General features: G+C 33.9%; 3 protein-coding genes across 3 annotated transcripts; all 3 read left to right on the forward strand.

Annotated features, from left to right (window-relative positions):
• Window positions 1–186: 186 nt before the first annotated feature.
• LOC108738338 (tissue alpha-L-fucosidase) lies at window positions 187–4,070 on the forward strand. Its single transcript, XM_025979353.1, has 8 exons — window positions 187–636; window positions 1,227–1,365; window positions 1,460–1,566; window positions 1,629–1,848; window positions 2,010–2,152; window positions 2,513–2,653; window positions 2,897–3,201; window positions 3,867–4,070. Exons 1-8 carry the CDS (start codon window positions 396–398, stop codon window positions 3,963–3,965), a joined length of 1,395 nt encoding a protein of 464 aa, XP_025835138.1. The 5' UTR covers window positions 187–395; the 3' UTR covers window positions 3,966–4,070.
• A 1,153-nt stretch (window positions 4,071–5,223) lies between these two features.
• On the forward strand, window positions 5,224–6,903 carry LOC112905925 (tissue alpha-L-fucosidase-like). The gene is given in 4 exon segments (XM_025979352.1): window positions 5,224–5,455; window positions 5,458–5,727; window positions 5,921–6,061; window positions 6,755–6,903. Coding segments are annotated over 4 exon segments (777 nt in total). The 5' UTR covers window positions 5,224–5,238.
• Window positions 6,904–14,189: 7,286 nt separating this feature from the next.
• Window positions 14,190–19,642, forward strand: LOC108738339 (membrane-bound alkaline phosphatase-like; the record flags this gene model as incomplete). Its single annotated transcript, XM_018471720.1, has 6 exons — window positions 14,190–14,367; window positions 15,793–15,944; window positions 16,492–16,726; window positions 17,108–17,482; window positions 18,755–19,153; window positions 19,342–19,642. Coding segments are annotated over 6 exons (1,608 nt in total), but the record flags the coding sequence as incomplete, so codon positions are not given.

Genomic DNA, 19,642 nt, shown 5'->3' on the forward strand with positions numbered 1-19,642 from the left:
ATGAAATAAAAAAAAAAGAATAGAAAATGAATTGCTCGTCTTGGTATATGCCTTTTAACAAATAGTAATTGTCAATGCAAACTATGTAATATGTAGGTGTAGCTTGCTATCGGTCGTATTGATTACAGGAAACAAAAGAGAGCACTCGACTTCGTAACCTTTAGTTACCCACGACAAATTAAATCTTCTACTAAGTAAATAAAGACGAATCAGAGCGTAAATTAGGTTTCTATCAGAGTACAGTTGGTAATTGCGTAGAAATTCTTTACTGTACGTAATAGTAACGAGTATTAAAACGCTTATTAGCTATTATCAAAAAAGGTCAAGGACTATGAATTGTAGTCGGTTGGAATAACATCATTTTTGTACCTACTGTGTAGTGGAGTGCGATCAAAATGATATACATTTCTTTGCTATTGTCATTATGTTTTACTTTTAAAACGTGTATTTCAACTACCGTTATCGTTTGTCACGATTGCGAACGAAATGTTAATGAGTTTCAACCCACTTGGGAAAGTTTAGATAGTAGAAAATTACCCCAATGGTACGATGATGCGAAATTCGGTATATTTTTGCACTGGGGTGTTTATTCGGTACCAGGATTTGGAAGTGAATGGTTTTGGAATCGTTTAGCAAGTAAGTTTTCTTTGAAAAATAATAAACAAGAAATGAAAATTGTGAAGTATTTTTTCGTCTTTCGTCAGATGTAATTTCTTCGATAACATTTTCATATTCATTTTGTCGACCTTTGTGTGTGTAATAAGATAAACCCAAATATTACATGGATATTACGAAAGCATTGGATAAGTTCTTAATGTTAAAAGAAAATCTGCTTTTATCATTGAAAAAAGATAAGAAAAAAATAATTTCATTTATCATAACACGCAGCTAATAACCGACGTTTCGCATTTTATTACTTTTAAATGTTTCATCTTATTCTTTGTATCTATTAAAGTGTAAGCATTCAAGCATATCAGGATAAAATATCAGGACTACCTGAGGCTACTGGAAATTAGAATTATTTGTTTATTTACCGATTGGGTTATGAACACACTCAGCTTTCAGTATCTGTAAATATTGCTGTAATAATATTCACAGTGTTATTTTTTATTTTCAATTAACTACTGTTTGTTCATAATATGAACAAAAGGTCGTTAATACATAATAGGTACTATAAGTATTAACAAAGCAACGGCTTATTTATATTACCTCATCCTTTTCTTAAGATAATGCTCCTGCTTATGTACAATACTTTAAGTCCAATTACCCCCCAAACTTCACATATCAAGATTTTGCTAGAGATTTCACAGCTGAATTTTATGAACCCGGAGAATGGGCCGAACTTTTCAAACAATCCGGTGCAAGGTGTGTAAAGCATTTTAAGTACATAACGTATATCCCTCTTCAAAAGCAGCAATTTGAAATAGTTTTATTTTTTTTAAATAATTGTAAAATACAGGTACGTTGTACTGACAAGTAAGCATCACGAAGGTTACACCCTATGGCCATCAGAGTTTTCGTTTAGTTGGAATTCGAAAGACGTTGGTCCACACAAAGACTTATTGGGTAAATAAAAACAAACATGGAAGATATAATTCAGTTAAATTTTCTCTATTAATTCTACACAGGCGATCTTGCAAATGCAATTAGAAGTAAAACAAATCTTAAATTTGGCGTTTACCATTCGTTATATGAATGGTTTAATCCAATGTATCAAGCTGACAGAGCGGCTTCCTTTTCGAAAAACAACTTCATTACACGAAAAATTTTGCCGGAAATGATCGAACTGGTTGAAAAATATAAACCGGAAGTTATATGGTCTGATGGTGATTGGGAAGCACCTGATACATATTGGCAGTCTACGCAATTCTTAGCCTGGCTCTACANGCGGCTTCCTTTTCGAAAAACAACTTCATTACACGAAAAATTTTGCCGGAAATGATCGAACTGGTTGAAAAATATAAACCGGAAGTTATATGGTCCGATGGTGATTGGGAAGCACCTGATACATATTGGCAGTCTACGCAATTCTTAGCCTGGCTCTACAATGAAAGTCCTGTGAAGGATACGGTCGTTGTCAATGACCGATGGGGTAAAAACTGCTCCTGTCGTCATGGAGATTTTTACAATTGTAAAGATCACTATGATCCTGGTAAAAATTTTTTAAATTTAATTATTTTGCAATAAATATTCTAAAAAAATACTACCGCACCACATTTTTATGGCATTACCATGTGTGTACTTAAGTTTTACTGAATTGTAGTCAACAGTTTGCAAAATTCCAGTAGATACATACCATTATGGTGCTTTTGCGTAATTCGTTCTAGATTTAGATTAGATCAGGGTAAATTCACATCGAAAAATATTTCGATAGTATTCAAAACCGTCTTTTTTTAATTTTTACATACTTAATTATTTATTTATGACACTCCTACAAAACATTTCCCTTTTGAAGATAGGAAAAGTTTTGTTTACCTAAATTACATCAATTATTTTCCCTTTTTAATAAAAGGTACCCTCCAAAAGCATAAATGGGAATCCGCCACTACTGTTTACAAAGAATCATGGGGTCATGTAAAAAATACTAAACTACAAGATTATCGGACTCCTTGGGAGTTAATCTCGTTAATTGTAAGAACTGTTAGTTGTGGAGGTAAATATAACATTTTTTTAGTTTCTTCTTTGTTTAAAGATTATCCTTTAATATTCACGACATTTCATTGAATAGATTACAGGATAATTAATTACAAAGCATTTTAGTATTGTAATTTAAAAAAATCAATTGTTTCTTACTCATCTTGTATAATTCAAATCTTCCAATTTCCTGAAAACTAGCTCTAACACTGCTAAACATGTTGGTGTAGTATGTGGGTACCTAAGTTTTTAATGGTTGTAGGAAATGTTTTGTTAAATGTTGGTCCCACGAAAGAAGGCACAATCGATCCTATATTCCAAGAAAGGTTACTTCAAATAGGGGAATGGTTATCAGTTAACGGGGAAGCAATTTACGAAACAAGACCGTGGACGCATCAAAACGACAGTATCGGTGATACCTGGTATACTCACAAACCTGGAGTAATTTATGCCACAACCCTTAAATGGCCCGACAATAATGTTTTAAAACTTGGACATGTAAACAAAAGTCTTTTCGAGACTGGACAAGTTGTAATCACATTGCTTGGATATCCACGTAAATTAAAGGTAATGAACATTTTTATTAAAAAATGGTTTTCGTTTTTTTGTAATAAAGCAAAGTACCATTAACTCAATATTTATGGGTAATTTACGAGAATATATATCTATATATATATATATATTAATATAGATATTGAGGAAATAAATATAGGTAATATAATCAATATGCCATTTAATAAACAAGTTCGATATTAAATTTGGAATTTGATTTAACATGATATGATAGTAAGTTAAATAATGCGGGGCGTATACCAATTTAGTGCATTTAATAATCAATTGAAACAATAATTTAACAAAATATTATAATATTTGCCTACCTCCTAATATACTTGGGAAGCGCAGAAAATGGCAGGGAATTTTATACCATTAGGGTTAATGAAAAAAGTTAAAGGTTGTTAGTAAATGCAGGAAGTTGGCATTATCCTGGAAATTAAAATTAAATCGTTATCTACCATTTTTGAAAGTAGTGGACGAAATCCCAAAAAAAAATGTTTTGAAAAATAAATAGTTCAGTGATTGGTCATACATGATACATCATTGCTAATTTTTATAAAAAAAATATGAACAACTTTGTAGTTTCAACCAAAACCGTGAATTTCTTTTAACCCTTTTAAAATAGTGACAGACATCCTTTATCCTCAGTTTTATTACCATTTTAATTTTTGTTGCAGTGGGTATTTGAAAATCATACTCTATCTATCAATTTTCCGGAGAGGAACCTTGTATCAAATGACTGGGCATGGTCAGTTAAAATTACCAACGGCAAATGATTTTCTTTTTTATATTTTCCATTAAGAATAAATTAGTGCACTACCTTCTTGTAAATCATAAATTGTAACTGTTTACCCAATAAATTTATTACTATATATCTATCAGTCTTAACATATTTTTTACTTAATCTCCTCCAACATGTCCTAAATACAGAAGGTGGTAATTATTGACGGATGTAGCTAATCCAATTTTTTGAAAAATAGTCCTTATAGTTCGAATAAGGTTTGAGTAATCAACAAATTGAAAAATTGCAACGGAAATTGGTAGAACCTTTACTACATGCAAAACTAGGTAATTTTCCGAAAGACAGAAATAAGTGCCAGTTCTTTGCAACTAATTTCCCAAGAAAGCTTTCAAATGATGAACTATCAGACGTTGCCGTCATCATCATAAGGTCGTCAGTTCCAAGACTGGCTGGACACGCACCTCCACCCTTTCCTATCCTGAGCTAATCTTCGGATTTTCTCAAAACTAGAACAACCCACATCCTTAACTATTTGCGAATAGTAATCTAATCTAGCTCTGCTTTTACTCCTTTTAACTCCTGTTTCTGCCTCTAATATGTTTCTGACTAGACCTTCATGAATGAGAAGGTGTCCTACCAACCTATCTCGCCTATTTCTTATTGACTTCCATTGAGTCCTCTGTTCTCATATTTTTTCTAATACCTCTTTGTTTCTATCCTTCTCTATCCCCGTTATCCACGTCCTAAGCGTCGTTTCGGTGGTTGTTTATTCAGAAATATTCTATTATCTTAAATACATGAATTTGCTTCATCTCGTCATCTCAATATCATAAACAGTTGCAGAAAAAATAGAAGTTAATAGTCTGCAATTAAGCGGTGTCAGTTGGTGAAAATCTTGGCTTAATACTAATTATTTGTTTGAAATTAAAAAAAATATATAAAATGAATCGCTTGATCTGGTCTATGCCCTTTAACAAGTAGTAATTGTAAATGCAAACTATCTAATATGTAGGTGTAGCATGCTATCGGCCATATTGATTACAGGAAATAAAAGAGAGCACTCGACTTCGTAACCTTTAGTTACCCACGACAAATTAAATCTTTACTAAGTAAATAAAGGCAAATCAGAGCTTGAATTAGGTTTCAGAGTATAGTTAGTGAACATCTAGAAATTATTATACTGTACTGTAATTGTACGAGTGTTAAAACGTTTATTAGCTGTTACCAAAAAAGATCAAGGACTATAAATTATAGTCGGTTGGAATAACATCATTTTTATACCTACTGTGTAGAGAAGTGCGATCAAAATGATATACACTTCATTACTATTGTCAATATGTTTTACTTTTAAAACGTGTATTTCAGTTATTGTTACCGATTGTCAAGATTGTGGACGAAATGTTAATGAGTTTCAACCCACTTGGGAAAGTTTAGATAGTAGAAAATTACCCCAATGGTACGATGACGCAAAATTCGGTATATTTTTGCACTGGGGTGTTTATTCGGTACCAGGATTTGGAAGTGAATNAGAGCGGCTTCCTTTTCGAAAAACAACTTCATTACACGAAAAATTTTGCCGGAAATGATCGAACTGGTTGAAAAATATAAACCGGAAGTTATATGGTCTGATGGTGATTGGGAAGCACCTGATACATATTGGCAGTCTACGCAATTCTTAGCCTGGCTCTACAATGAAAGTCCTGTGAACGATACGGTCGTTGTCAATGACCGATGGGGTATAAACTGCTCATGTCGTCATGGAGATTTTTACAATTGTAAAGATCACTATGATCCTGGTAAGAAATTTTTTTAATTTTAATTATTTTGCAATAAATATCAAAAAAAAAGATACGACCACGCCACATTTTTATGTCATTACATGTGTATACTTAAGTCTTACTGAATTGTAGTTAACAGTTTGCAAAATTCAAGATAGGAAAAGTTTTGTTTGCCTAAATTACATCAATTATTTTCCCTTTTCAATAAAAGGTATCCTCCAAACGCATAAATGGGAGTCCGCCACTACTGTTTACAAAGGATCATGGGGTCATGTAAAACATACTAAACTACAAGATTATCGGACTCCTTGGGAGTTAATCTCGTTAATTGTAAGAACTGTTAGTTGTGGAGGTAAAGATAACATTTTTTTAGTTTCTTATTTGTTTAGAGATTGCCATTTACACTATCATTTAATATTAATAATATACATTAAATATCCATTGAATAGATTCATCATCATCCTAAAGTTATCAGTGCTAAGACTGGTTGGACACGCACCTCCACTCCTTCCTATCCTCAGCTAATCTTCACATTTCCCCAAAACTAGAACAACCCATATCCTTAACTATTTGTGAACAGTAATCTAATCTAAACCTACCTCTACCCCTTCTAACTCCCATTTCTGCCTCTAATATGTGTCTGACTGGCCCTTCATGCCTGAGAAGGTGTCCTACTAACCTATCTCGCCTACTACTTATTGACTTCCATAGAGCCCTCTGTTCACCTATTCTTTCTAACACTTCTTCATTTCTAACCTTCTCTATCCACGGCATCCACATCATCCGCCTATGACACCACATTTCGAACGCTTCTAACCTTTTTTTTCCGCACCCGTACAACTACGCGCTCCAAACATACACCTTTAACAATCGTTTTCGAATTTATAAATTAAGCGTTGTTATTGAAAAGTATTGTAATTTAAAGAAATAATTGTTTCTCACTTATCTTGCATAATTCAAATATTCCCATTTCCTTAAAACTAGCTCTAACTCTACTAACCATGTCAGTGTACCATGTGGGTACCTAAGTTTTTAATGGTTGTAGGAAATGTTTTGTTAAATGTTGGTCCCACGAAAGAAGGCACAATCGATCCTATATTCCAAGAAAGGTTACTTCAAATAGGGGAATGGTTATCAGTTAACGGGGAAGCAATTTACGAAACAAGACCGTGGANTTTTTATATTTTCTATTAAGAATAAATTAGTGCACTACCTTCTTGTAAATCATAAATTGTAACTGTTTACTTAATAAAATTATCGACATGTATGTATCAGTCTTAACATATCTTTTACTTAATTCTTCCTCCAACATATCCCAAACGCAGAAGGTGGTAATTATTAACGGATGTAACTAATCCAATTTCTTGACAAATAGTCCTTATAGTTCGAATAAGGTTTGAGTGATCAATAAATTGAAAAGTTGCAATGGAAATTGGGAAAACTGAGTAATTGTCCGAAAGATAGAAATCATAAGGTCGTCAGTCCTAAGACTGGCTGGACACGCACCTCCACCCTTTCCTATCCTGAGCTAATCTTCGGATTTTCCCAAAAATAGAACAATTCACATCCTTAACAAAAAATTATGCCTTTTGTTTTTTGTTGTCGACTGTTTGATATCAAGTCTAACAAAACACAAAGGCCATTTGACAAATCATTTACTTTAAAAGGAAAAGAGTTTTTAGTGGTTATTTAACTATTGGCATCCTGGAATTGGAGGGTAATATAGCTGGCCACTATTACTGTAGAAATATACAAAATGAATTAATAGGACTGATTGCCTCAAAAGGTACAACTCCAATAGTTTCCCGCATTCATGGTATTATGCAGCTAAAACTTATTATAATCTTGATATAAGTTACAAACAGCAACTCTCAATAACTTTGAAGTGCGCTGATATAATGAAAGATGGGTGTGCCTAAAGGAATATTTAGTTTCATTTCATCTGTGGAAATAGATGATGCATGATTTGTACGGATCTCAGGGAAAACGATTTTACAATTAGAAATATTAACGACTCATATTACATGAAGGGATAACACAAAGGCGTAGAGAACAGAATTACTGACATAATTCTGTTAGCGGAATTATACGATCTTATTACTGTATAAGTCCTTGATCATTAATTTAGCTATCGAAATTGCCAAAACTGATTTCGATCTTATTAGATCTCAATCCGAAATTATTTTCCTGCAAAATGTGTTATAGTTACGACGCTTTAAAAATAGCTCTAATGAGATATTGTGGGAAGTACTTTTACTTTTACTTTTTGAACTAAACACTTTAAATTATCAAAGTAATGTTCTTCAAACTGGAAATTTGATAAGATATGCAAATATAAGACACATATTTTATTCAAATTCTAATTCTCTTTGTAATTATTGTTTAGTATTAGAATTTAACGATTTTGAATGTCCGCGTGAAAGAACATGATATGATACCTATAAGATTGATCTCTTATGTGCACAGAGTGACAAATGCAAGATGCACCACAATCTGTTTGTTGATTTTTTTATAAATTATTAAGTATTTTTCATGCACTTCAGATAAAGAGAAGTATTTGGAGGGGGTATATTTAGTGCATTTAATAATCAATTGAAACAATAATTTAACAAAATATTATAATATTTGCCTACCTCCTAATATACTTGGGAAGCGCAGAAAATGGCAGGGAATTTTATACCATTAGGGTTAATGAAAAAAGTTAAAGGTTGTTAGTAAATGCAGGAAGTTGGCATTATCCTGGAAATTAAAATTAAATCGTTATCTACCATGCTTGAAAGTAGTGGACGAAATCCCAAAAAAAGTATTGACAAATAGATAGTTTAGTGACTAGTAGTCATACATCATTTCTAATTTTTATAAAACTTATGAACAACTTTGTAGCTTCAACCGAAACCATGAATTTCTTGTAACTCTTTACATCCTGACATCCATTGTCCTCAGTTTTATTACTATTTAAATTTTTGTTGCAGTGGGTGTTTGAAAATCAAACTCTATGTATCAATTTTCCGGAGAGGAACCTTGTATCAAATGACTGGGCATGGTCAGTTAAAATTAACAACGACAAATGACTTTTTTTTTTATATTTTCTATTAAGAATAAATTAGTGCACTACCTTCTTGTAAATCATAAATTGTAACTGTTTACTTAATAAAATTATCGACATGTATGTATCAGTCTTAACATATCTTTTACTTAATTCTTCCTCCAACATATCCCAAACGCAGAAGGTGGTAATTATTAACGGATGTAACTAATCCAATTTCTTGACAAATAGTCCTTATAGTTCGAATAAGGTTTGAGTGATCAATAAATTGAAAAGTTGCAATGGAAATTGGGAAAACTGAGTAATTGTCCGAAAGATAGAAATCATAAGGTCGTCAGTCCTAAGACTGGCTGGACACGCACCTCCACCCTTTCCTATCCTGAGCTAATCTTCGGATTTTCCCAAAAATAGAACAATTCACATCCTTAACAAAAAATTATGCCTTTTGTTTTTTGTTGTCGACTGTTTGATATCAAGTCTAACAAAACACAAAGGCCATTTGACAAATCATTTACTTTAAAAGGAAAAGAGTTTTTAGTGGTTATTTAACTATTGGCATCCTGGAATTGGAGGGTAATATAGCTGGCCACTATTACTGTAGAAATATACAAAATGAATTAATAGGACTGATTGCCTCAAAAGGTACAACTCCAATAGTTTCCCGCATTCATGGTATTATGCAGCTAAAACTTATTATAATCTTGATATAAGTTACAAACAGCAACTCTCAATAACTTTGAAGTGCGCTGATATAATGAAAGATGGGTGTGCCTAAAGGAATATTTAGTTTCATTTCATCTGTGGAAATAGATGATGCATGATTTGTACGGATCTCAGGGAAAACGATTAATTGTAAGAACTGTTAGTTGTGGAGGTAAAGATAACATTTTTTTAGTTTCTTATTTGTTTAGAGATTGCCATTTACACTATCATTTAATATTAATAATATACATTAAATATCCATTGAATAGATTCATCATCATCCTAAAGTTATCAGTGCTAAGACTGGTTGGACACGCACCTCCACTCCTTCCTATCCTCAGCTAATCTTCACATTTCCCCAAAACTAGAACAACCCATATCCTTAACTATTTGTGAACAGTAATCTAATCTAAACCTACCTCTACCCCTTCTAACTCCCATTTCTGCCTCTAATATGTGTCTGACTGGCCCTTCATGCCTGAGAAGGTGTCCTACTAACCTATCTCGCCTACTACTTATTGACTTCCATAGAGCCCTCTGTTCACCTATTCTTTCTAACACTTCTTCATTTCTAACCTTCTCTATCCACGGCATCCACATCATCCGCCTATGACACCACATTTCGAACGCTTCTAACCTTTTTTTTCCGCACCCGTACAACTACGCGCTCCANATGTAAGCGCAAAGAATGTGTTTATTTACGACATCACATTAGAAACCTCTAAAATTATCAGTGTTTCCCTACTATATTATGCATGTATTATACATGTAATCCTTCCTCTTGAATCACTCTATCTTTTAAAAAAACCGCATCGAAATCTGTTGCGTAGTTTTAATGATTTAAGCATACATAGGGACAGACAGTGGGAAGCGACTTTGTTTTATACTATTTAGTGATATTTATATCTACAATTCATCACAACAAGGATTATATCTAAGAGCAGATATGAATTTTAATCAAATTTAATTTAGTCAAAAAGTAATTGATTGCTTAACAGTATTACATGTCCTTTCAACAATCTTTGACTTTGGCGCCCCTATCTATCCCTCCCCCTAAATCCGGCCCTGAAAAAGGATTAAAAATTAAACGAACATATTTTAAAAATAATTATTACTGATTGGGTGTTATTCGTTTCATAAACTTTAGAATATATACTTATTAGACTTTATTCTACTTAAATTCAAAAACGTAGTTGTAAACACAATAATAACAATAATCGAATTTAAACATCAACATAAAAATAAAGTAGTAAATACTGAAGTCTGATGAATTGAATTAAGTACTTACGACGAAACAATTGTTACTTATAAAATTAGTATGAAATAATAATTTTGATGAAGTTTACATTCGTGTTTAATATTTAAGTTAAGATCCGTAGATAGTCGCGTATTCGGCATCTTTTTTAGTTAACAATTAGAAACTACCCATGTGTGTGGTTTCCGTGTATTATCTTTGGAAAAGCGGTAAAAATCCAGAACAATTTTAATAATTCTAGTAATTAATAGGCGCAAATTCGTCATGAATATTTTACATATTTAACTTCAATTAAATTGCATGCAAGTGTGTATCATATGCGAAACTCCACTTACAAAGATCTGCAAAATTTTATTATTTTATTATAACTCAAATGGAAATAAACTGTATTTCCAATCAGCAGTTTACGTAACAATTTAGGTATTTTATTTACGATATAATACAGACGTATCACATTTGATAGATTACCTTTTTAATTGTTTAATTTTGCAAATGTAACGACAAAGAACACTAATCTGTATAATACTTTATTTTATTAGATAAATGCTGTATTACGTAGACGTGTATTTTTATCTGTCATATTTTATCAATCTGTTCCAGACAAGTATCCTGTAGTATGAAAGTGATAAAATTAAAATTCAAGTAATTATCAAAACTATTGAACAGAAAAGAGCTTATTTGTTAACAGGTGTCAATGAACAAAATACCTCATGTAATGGCATTTGCTGCTTGCATTGGAAATGAATATACTGTTTGTAATGTAAATAGACGATGGATACGATAACAGCCGAAACATTATCTAAGTGTCGTAAATAAATGAGTTTTATCTACCCAGATTATTTATTATTCTTCAATAAAAGTTATCGAAAAGATACTATCAATAAATCAATAATAATGGAGATAAAATAANTCGTCATGAATATTTTACATATTTAACTTCAATTAAATTGCATGCAAGTGTGTATCATATGCGAAACTCCACTTACAAAGATCTGCAAAATTTTATTATTTTATTATAACTCAAATGGAAATAAACTGTATTTCCAATCAGCAGTTTACGTAACAATTTAGGTATTTTATTTACGATATAATACAGACGTATCACATTTGATAGATTACCTTTTTAATTGTTTAATTTTGCAAATGTAACGACAAAGAACACTAATCTGTATAATACTTTATTTTATTAGATAAATGCTGTATTACGTAGACGTGTATTTTTATCTGTCATATTTTATCAATCTGTTCCAGACAAGTATCCTGTAGTATGAAAGTGATAAAATTAAAATTCAAGTAATTATCAAAACTATTGAACAGAAAAGAGCTTATTTGTTAACAGGTGTCAATGAACAAAATACCTCATGTAATGGCATTTGCTGCTTGCATTGGAAATGAATATACTGTTTGTAATGTAAATAGACGATGGATACGATAACAGCCGAAACATTATCTAAGTGTCGTAAATAAATGAGTTTTATCTACCCAGATTATTTATTATTCTTCAATAAAAGTTATCGAAAAGATACTATCAATAAATCAATAATAATGGAGATAAAATAAATTCACAAAGAATGAGTTACATTGTAATTGATGTAAAGCATCCTCAAAATCTCATGAACTTTCATATGCGTGAAGGACGTACCTCACTGAATTCATACTGTATTAGCTACATTACGAAAACATTGATCTGGCTGTTAGCCTGGAATGAAACTCCAGATGAACTGTTAAGAGTGACGATCAATGTTTTTAAAAGGTAGAAATGTAGAAATCAATGAGCGTGCGGAGTTTTGTCAAATGGGCAACTCAAGGTTACGGTTCATGAGATTCAGGAATACCATTATTAGTGATTGATAAATAGCAAGATGTCAGGCAAGACGAAGATTTGATTCTAGAAGACTAACCCAAAAGATAAGTATCTAGTGACATGGATCCAGAAGTTTAGACCATTACTTAGCATTCAGAAGGAATCCCGATCCGTCTACAGTGGTCCAAGTTTTTCGGTGGTTTCCTTGGGTCATTTAGGCAAATGGTGTGGTATTAATAGTCTACAGATAATCTTTCACTCTTTTCATTTTGTTCGTCTCATCTTTCTCACCCCAACCACCACACATCCATTTCCACGATTGCTAAATAGAAGCCGAAGAGGATCCTCCGTCCAGTCCAAGAAGTCTGCCCGTCCACCAGCATTAGTAGCTGGTGGGGATGAAAAATCCAAAAAATTTTTTTTGAAGTGTTTCTTTGTTGATGGTAGAAAGGAAATTTACTAGCGAAGAACTTCCTTTAGTTCAACATTAACCCATATCTTTTACTCACTCCTTTAGATTGCAAAATTTTGAAGTTTTTTCAAATTTGGATGCAAATTAAAAGTAAATGAGTAAATATTGCTTTGAATATCTTCTCAAAAATTTTAATTATTAAATTACCAAACGTAGATAAAAAAGATGTACAAGTAGTTAATGATGCCTAATAAATAAACTTGTTGTTACTGTAGACAATATTACAATTATCTTGAAGAAATTTAACAAAAGTGAGTGCGTCTTGATAGCAATCCTTGATAACAAATAGGTGTGATGATATAATGTAAGTTAATAGGATGAAAATTCAGGTGTGTGTTACGTGCATTGTAAATTGTTATCACGTTTTGTTACTGGTCGTGTTACAGCTCAAACACGTGAGAATTTAGCTCAGACATGTGTTTTGTGTATGATTTCAAAATATAATAAAGAATTACCGCAGTTTTCCCAATAACACTAGAAGTCAGTGGCGACTCGTGCCTGTGTGTCATCGAATATATACCGAATGTGTCAAACCTCGAGAAAACCACTTACTGTGCCTCGTCGACACCGCAAGCACGAACAACCGACGTACAAGTACAAAGATCATGCAAGTGCAACAGACTTGTCTCTATCTCTTCCCTATCCAGGAGTGGATGAGGAGCGGTAGTTTATCGAGTGGCATAACTTAGAGGTTTGGACTATTTCTTAGCATTCGGGAGGACGCCGGTTCGATTCTGCGTCCGTCTTCCCCGGTCTAAGTTTTCTTGGATCACCTAGGCAAATGCTGGGGTAGTAATATTCCAAAGATAATCTTTCATTCTCTTCTGTCTTCACTTCGTCCGTCTCATCTTTCTCACCCGAACCACCACCCATCCATTCCCACGATTCCTGAAAGGTGACTCAAGAGGGCCTTACACCCTACCTTCCGGTGTAGTCCGAAGGTGGTAGGAAAACACTTTTGGGTGTTTCATTCCCACCAGCCAGTATTGCTGGTGGGCGGGTAGTCCCTCCGGACTACGCCGGAGGGTAGGGCGGAAGGCCCTCTTCAGTCTGCTTTCAGGAATCNATGCTGTATTACGTAGACGTGTATTTTTATCTGTCATATTTTATCAATCTGTTCCAGACAAGTATCCTGTAGTATGAAAGTGATAAAATTAAAATAATTAAAAAAATATGTAAAGGTCTATACATATATTTATGAATTTTATTGTGTATTATTGCAGATCCATTTTCACATCCATTTTTGGAAAGGGCTGTACATGATAGGGACTTCTCGGCACCTGCCTCAGTATCTCCAGTAGAAAAGACGGCAGCTTTCTGGAAATCTAGCGCACAACAGGCAATTTCCAACAAACTTAAAACAATCAACTACAATACAGGTGTAAAATCATTGAAATCGATTTAATTTTAAAGGGGCTATATATTTAAATGTGAATTATCGTTTATTTAAGTTTATAAATATTTTTATGATACCACTAGAAAAGTGGCATTCAAGTTTAATTTTCTCGCAAACCACTGAACCGGTTTTTACCATTTTTTCTTTAAAATGTAGCCTAAAACATTGTAAGGGCGGGTCTACTTAAAAGCTTTTTGGGCTGCAGCCCAGGTCTCCGTTGATAGAAAGGGCCCTCAGCTTCTACCGAGAATAATAATATTGTGAAGAAAAAAATATCCAAAATTGAAAAAAAATCCCATCATAAGGTTGAGAACCCTGCCATCTATAAAGCCGTATGCGCGTCTATCGAACGGTACTGGGAATTCCCCGTTGCTTGTTTCTACATTTTCTCGCGCGTTTATTAAGGGGGACTGGCCGCAGCTTATAGCCCGTCGCAATTTTGTCTTTTTTCTTCGATTCTGTTCTCGTTGTCAAAGTGACAAATTGGTTTTGTTATTGTTAGAACTGTGTCAAAATATATTATTGTCTAATTTTTTTTCTATAACGCATATATCTACATCATTATAGACAAAAGCTTTTTGATAAAATAGCAATTAGTATAGTAATTAGATAGGTCCCTAAGTAGTATTAGCCCAGGACACCACAAATTCCCGATCCCTGGAACATTGAGACAGTAGACTGACCGCCTGGCAGTCCAGATCCTTAGAGAATTTGTGGGACAATTTAGATCTTCTTATAGTAGAGAGACTTGTTTGTGTTCCTAACAATTAAATTTTATTTTCAATATTTGGTACATCTTAAGCTTCATTAGTGTGTATTTATTTTATTAATAGAGATGGTAAATCGTAAAAATTATTTTAGCGGTTTGCAAAAAAACGAACTTTTCTATTGGTGCATTAATTCTGAGGCGCGATGTAATTCGGAGCTTTTAAATACAAGGATTTGCTTTTGACTCCTACATTATCTCAGGAACTATTGCGATGGATAAACAATATTATTTATAATTTGCGTTCTATGTAGTTGTTTTCCCAGTAAGAAGTTATAGTAGTGGGTCCGATTCTGTGAATTCTGTAATTTTTAAGTGGTGTGCCTATATGTGCGTATGTTCGTTTAGAATAATTTTTTTCTCGATTATTTCGACAGCGAAAAAATGATATCGACATGGAACTAATTGCATTTAACTCATAATCACACAATTAAAAACTGATTAGATGTTTAGTAATATCGGTCCAGCCATTTTTTTGTATAATATTTGTATAAAAAAATTGATAAGAAAAATATACGAATAGACACATAGCAATAGTACGTACAATAATAATAAAAATAATGATAAATAGGACACTGGGAAGTTAGTCATGTGGACCTTCCTGATCGAACCCAGACCACATATTTATAACTTTTTTTATAGGTAAGGCCAAAAATATTATACTATTTATGGGAGATGGAATGTCTCTTCCAACTGTGACAGCGAGCAGAATATATAAAGGGCAAAATGAGGGACGTTCGGGAGAAGAACAACAATTATCCTTTGAGCAGTTTCCTTTCATGGGGCTGTCCAAGGTAATAAATTTTGTAAAAAGTCAAGCCTGTCATATGATGATATGACCACAGGAGGGGAAACTCCGTCTAATATGGGGTAGTTTTTTTAATCATAATTAAAGATAAAGACATTACTTTATTATCCCTTTAATTTTTTTGTAATATACAGTATAAAGAAGTAATTTGTCTTTGACATTGCTTTTGGAAATTTCTAAAATTTATTTAAAGCAAACATTAAATTAGAAGTTGGTTTCGGCTTTCGCGGATGTCCGAAGAAACTGGATTTCCAGATTGAAGTTGTATCTTATTGATGAAATCCCCATGACGAATCAGGACGTTGTCAAAAATGTTCGACGTTTCGTCTCCTATCACAAAGGGAATCTTTAGAAGCTTCACGTTGTCGATGCAGGATCTCCAACGCTGTTTCTGAACTGTTCTAGATGATTTGTCATTGTGATTGCATCAATAAGACACAGTTAAAATCCAGAGTCTTCAAACATTAAATTTTTTCTAAGTTCTTGAGACAGTATTCACCTGCCCAGTACTAAGTTGACTTATTCCTTTTTAGACTTACTGCGCTGATTCACAAGTTACTGATTCCGCAGCTTCGGCAACCGCTTACTTAACAGGGGTTAAAACAAATTATAATGCCGTAGGAGTTAGCGCAGCGGTAACAGTGAGAGACTGCGCCGCCATGTTGGATGAGAATAACCATGTGTCATCCATTGCGGAATGGGCTCAGAACGCTGGAATGAGAACCGGACTTGTAACTACCGCTAGAGTTACCCATGCATCACCTGCACGTGAGTATTAATTGAAATAAAGAACGCAATTTGTAATTAATATTAAAACCATAAGGAAAAAAAACTTCTATACTTTCCATGAAAACCAGGTAATGCGTTTTTAATTCGTTCAAGTATGTGATATCGATAATATAAATAAGTGTAGTCTCAAGTGTGATTAATTTGCAAAGATCTAGAATTTTTAAAATTATCTTTTGCGTGTAAAGTGTTGGAACACCCACTTGACAAAAATAACATTAATACATTTATAAAGTTAGATGAAAAGATTAGACAAAAATATAAATTATTTTTGCGTAAGTGGACTACAACCTACAACACTTAGCAGCAATGCATTGGGATCTTAAAAGAGAAGTACCAACAGTCCATTTTTTAATGTTTTAGCCCTCTACGCTCACTCTTCCTACCGAAATTGGGAGTCAGACACCGACATCCTAAGGGATGGAGAAGATCCAAGGGTATGTCGCGACATCGCATCACAAATGATATTCAACAACGTTGGGCAAAAGATGAACGTCATCTTCGGAGGTGGAAAATCCGAATTTTTTAACCAAACTGCAAGTGACGAAAACGGCAATGCGGGTTATCGATCAGATGGTGTGAACCTAATAGACACGTGGAAAAACCTCAAGGCCCAGTCTGGTAGCTCCTATGCCTACGTTTACAACCGAGAAGGCTTACTTAATTTGACTAACGAAGACCATGTTCTGGGTTTGTTTACCAGCGATCATATGAATTACGAATTGGACAGAAATGCAGGTAAAAGGAAGTTAAACATAACGAAATTACATTTTTAAAATAGATTCAAGTAGGCGATGAGGTATCATCTAAGAATAATATGGGACTAATAATAGTGATTGTTAGTTTAGAATTCGAAAGAATTAAAAGTGTTTATTAAATAAAATGAAATACAAAATGAACATATCATAAGTTCGTACAAATTCGATCCTCTACAACCGCTGTCTTCGAGAACTGATTCAACTCTCCCCCGCAAGACTGACCGTAATGTTTTTGAGACCCTCGGTCAAGTATATCCTCTCTGTCTCTCTTTACCCCAACGTTGCACGTGTCAATTTTTGTCACTTTCTCACGGTACCTTCAGTCAGCTAATAAAACCGTACGGCTGGAGAGGACGCAGCAGTTTTCTTAAAGTTTATTGCTTAAAAATATTTTGCTTCTTATTCTAAACATACGGATAACAATTGCTTAATCCCTTAAAATTACAAACTATTCGTAAATTACTTTAAGCCTACCATAAACTAAAAGGCACGCATTCCCGATACTACAATAATATCTACGCATTGGACCTTGATCCATTCGTTTGACAATTAACACCACGTTTAAATACTTATAATCTGTTATCGATCAAATTCCACGAACTTAATAACATCAAGTGCACATCATGAAATTAATAATCGATACATGCATTTACTATTATTAAATCCTATGTCATCAATTTATCGAAAACACTAGGTGTGAATCATGAGTCTTCACCAGGACGTCACTGGTAGATGATTTCGATAAATCAGAAACCAAATCGAACTTGTTCCATGCGAACAAAATGATTAATATCGAGTAACTGGCAGTGTATGACCATCCGTATATATTTACTGCTAAATGTAGTATTTCAAAGTGTTTGAGGAGGTTGGGGGGGGCATCCTAGGAATTTTAAGAAAATGGTCCCTGTAACTATGATAGAGAACCATTTTATTAAAACAGGCAAAAGAAGCAGCTGTGTAGCAACTCTTTTCTTAAAATGAAGATGGCCGCGATTTAATAAAAGAAAGTGTGTGTTAAAGGGGAATTCCGATCGACTCAACATCGTATGGGAAGTCTCGACCCCTAATCATCGAACCGGTTTACTTGTGTGGGTCGTGTTCAGTTTTACATCTCAATTTAACAAGTACCTTTGCAAGACCTTTTCAAACACTATGACATATTACAGTTAGTAGTAAATCCTTTTTATAGATGGCGATCCAGTGCCAGTTACTTGATAGTAACCATTTTACTTTAACAAAAAATATTTTACAGATACTGAGCCTTCTGTCGCGGAAATGACGGAAGCAGCTATCAAGCTTCTTTCGAAAGGGGACGAAGGATTCTTCCTGTTCGTTGAAGGTGCAAGAATAGACATGGCCCATCATAATCTACTTGCTGTGAAAGCCCTGGCCGAAACGGTTGCATTTTCTAAAGCGGTCAGTGTCGCAGAAAACTTAACCAATTCCGAGGAAACGTTAATTGTCGTCACAGCCGATCATGCTCACACAATGACCATAAATGGGTATCCCAGTAGAGGTAACGATATAAAAGGAATATCTGGTGCAGCCGATGATGGTTTACCTTATCTTACCTTGAGTTATGCCAATGGAGTATACAACGGATTGGACTCGAACAGCGGAAGACACAATTTAACTGGAGACCCAGCTTTAGGTATGTAATCCTCTAGGGTCTAAAGACCAATATTACACGGGAGAGGAAGGGGGAATAGATTGGGGCGGTAGGAAAAGCTACCATTACTTGGGGAGGGGCCAAAATTAATAAAGAAAAAGGAAAATATTAATTAGGCATTAAGATTACCCCATAAAATCTATTAAAAACCGAGCTATTTTGGCTTACAGGAACTAAGGACTACGTATACCCCGGTATGGTATATAGAAGAAGTGAAACTCACGGTGGTGACGATGTGGGAATTTTTTCGAAGGGTCCGTGGGCACACTTGTTAACCGGTGTTAATGAACAAAATGTCATCCCGCATGTAATGGCGTATGCAGCATGCATTGGAGATGGCGATACCATGTGCGTTTCCGGATCAGAGAATACTATGAGTCATATGTCTGTCTCCTTATATGTCGTGGTACTTTCTTTAGCAATATATTTTGGCTTTTAATAAAGTAAATAAATAAGGAATCTCTAAAATAA

The sequence above is a fragment of the Agrilus planipennis genome, unplaced genomic scaffold (assembly GCF_000699045.2).
Source record: "Agrilus planipennis isolate EAB-ADULT unplaced genomic scaffold, Apla_2.0 scaffold131, whole genome shotgun sequence".
In the NCBI taxonomy this organism is placed as follows: domain Eukaryota; kingdom Metazoa; phylum Arthropoda; class Insecta; order Coleoptera; family Buprestidae; genus Agrilus; species Agrilus planipennis.

Excerpts from the sequence above, each read along its gene's own strand:
- LOC108738338 (XM_025979353.1), top strand. The coding sequence starts at position 396 with ATGATATACATTTCTTTGCTATTGTCATTATGTTTTACTTTTAAAACG. Across the intron at positions 1,567-1,628 it reads TCCACACAAAGACTTATTGG|GCGATCTTGCAAATGCAATT; the intron begins GTAAATAAAAAC and ends AATTCTACACAG. Across the intron at positions 2,153-2,512 it reads TAAAGATCACTATGATCCTG|GTACCCTCCAAAAGCATAAA; the intron begins GTAAAAATTTTT and ends TTTTAATAAAAG.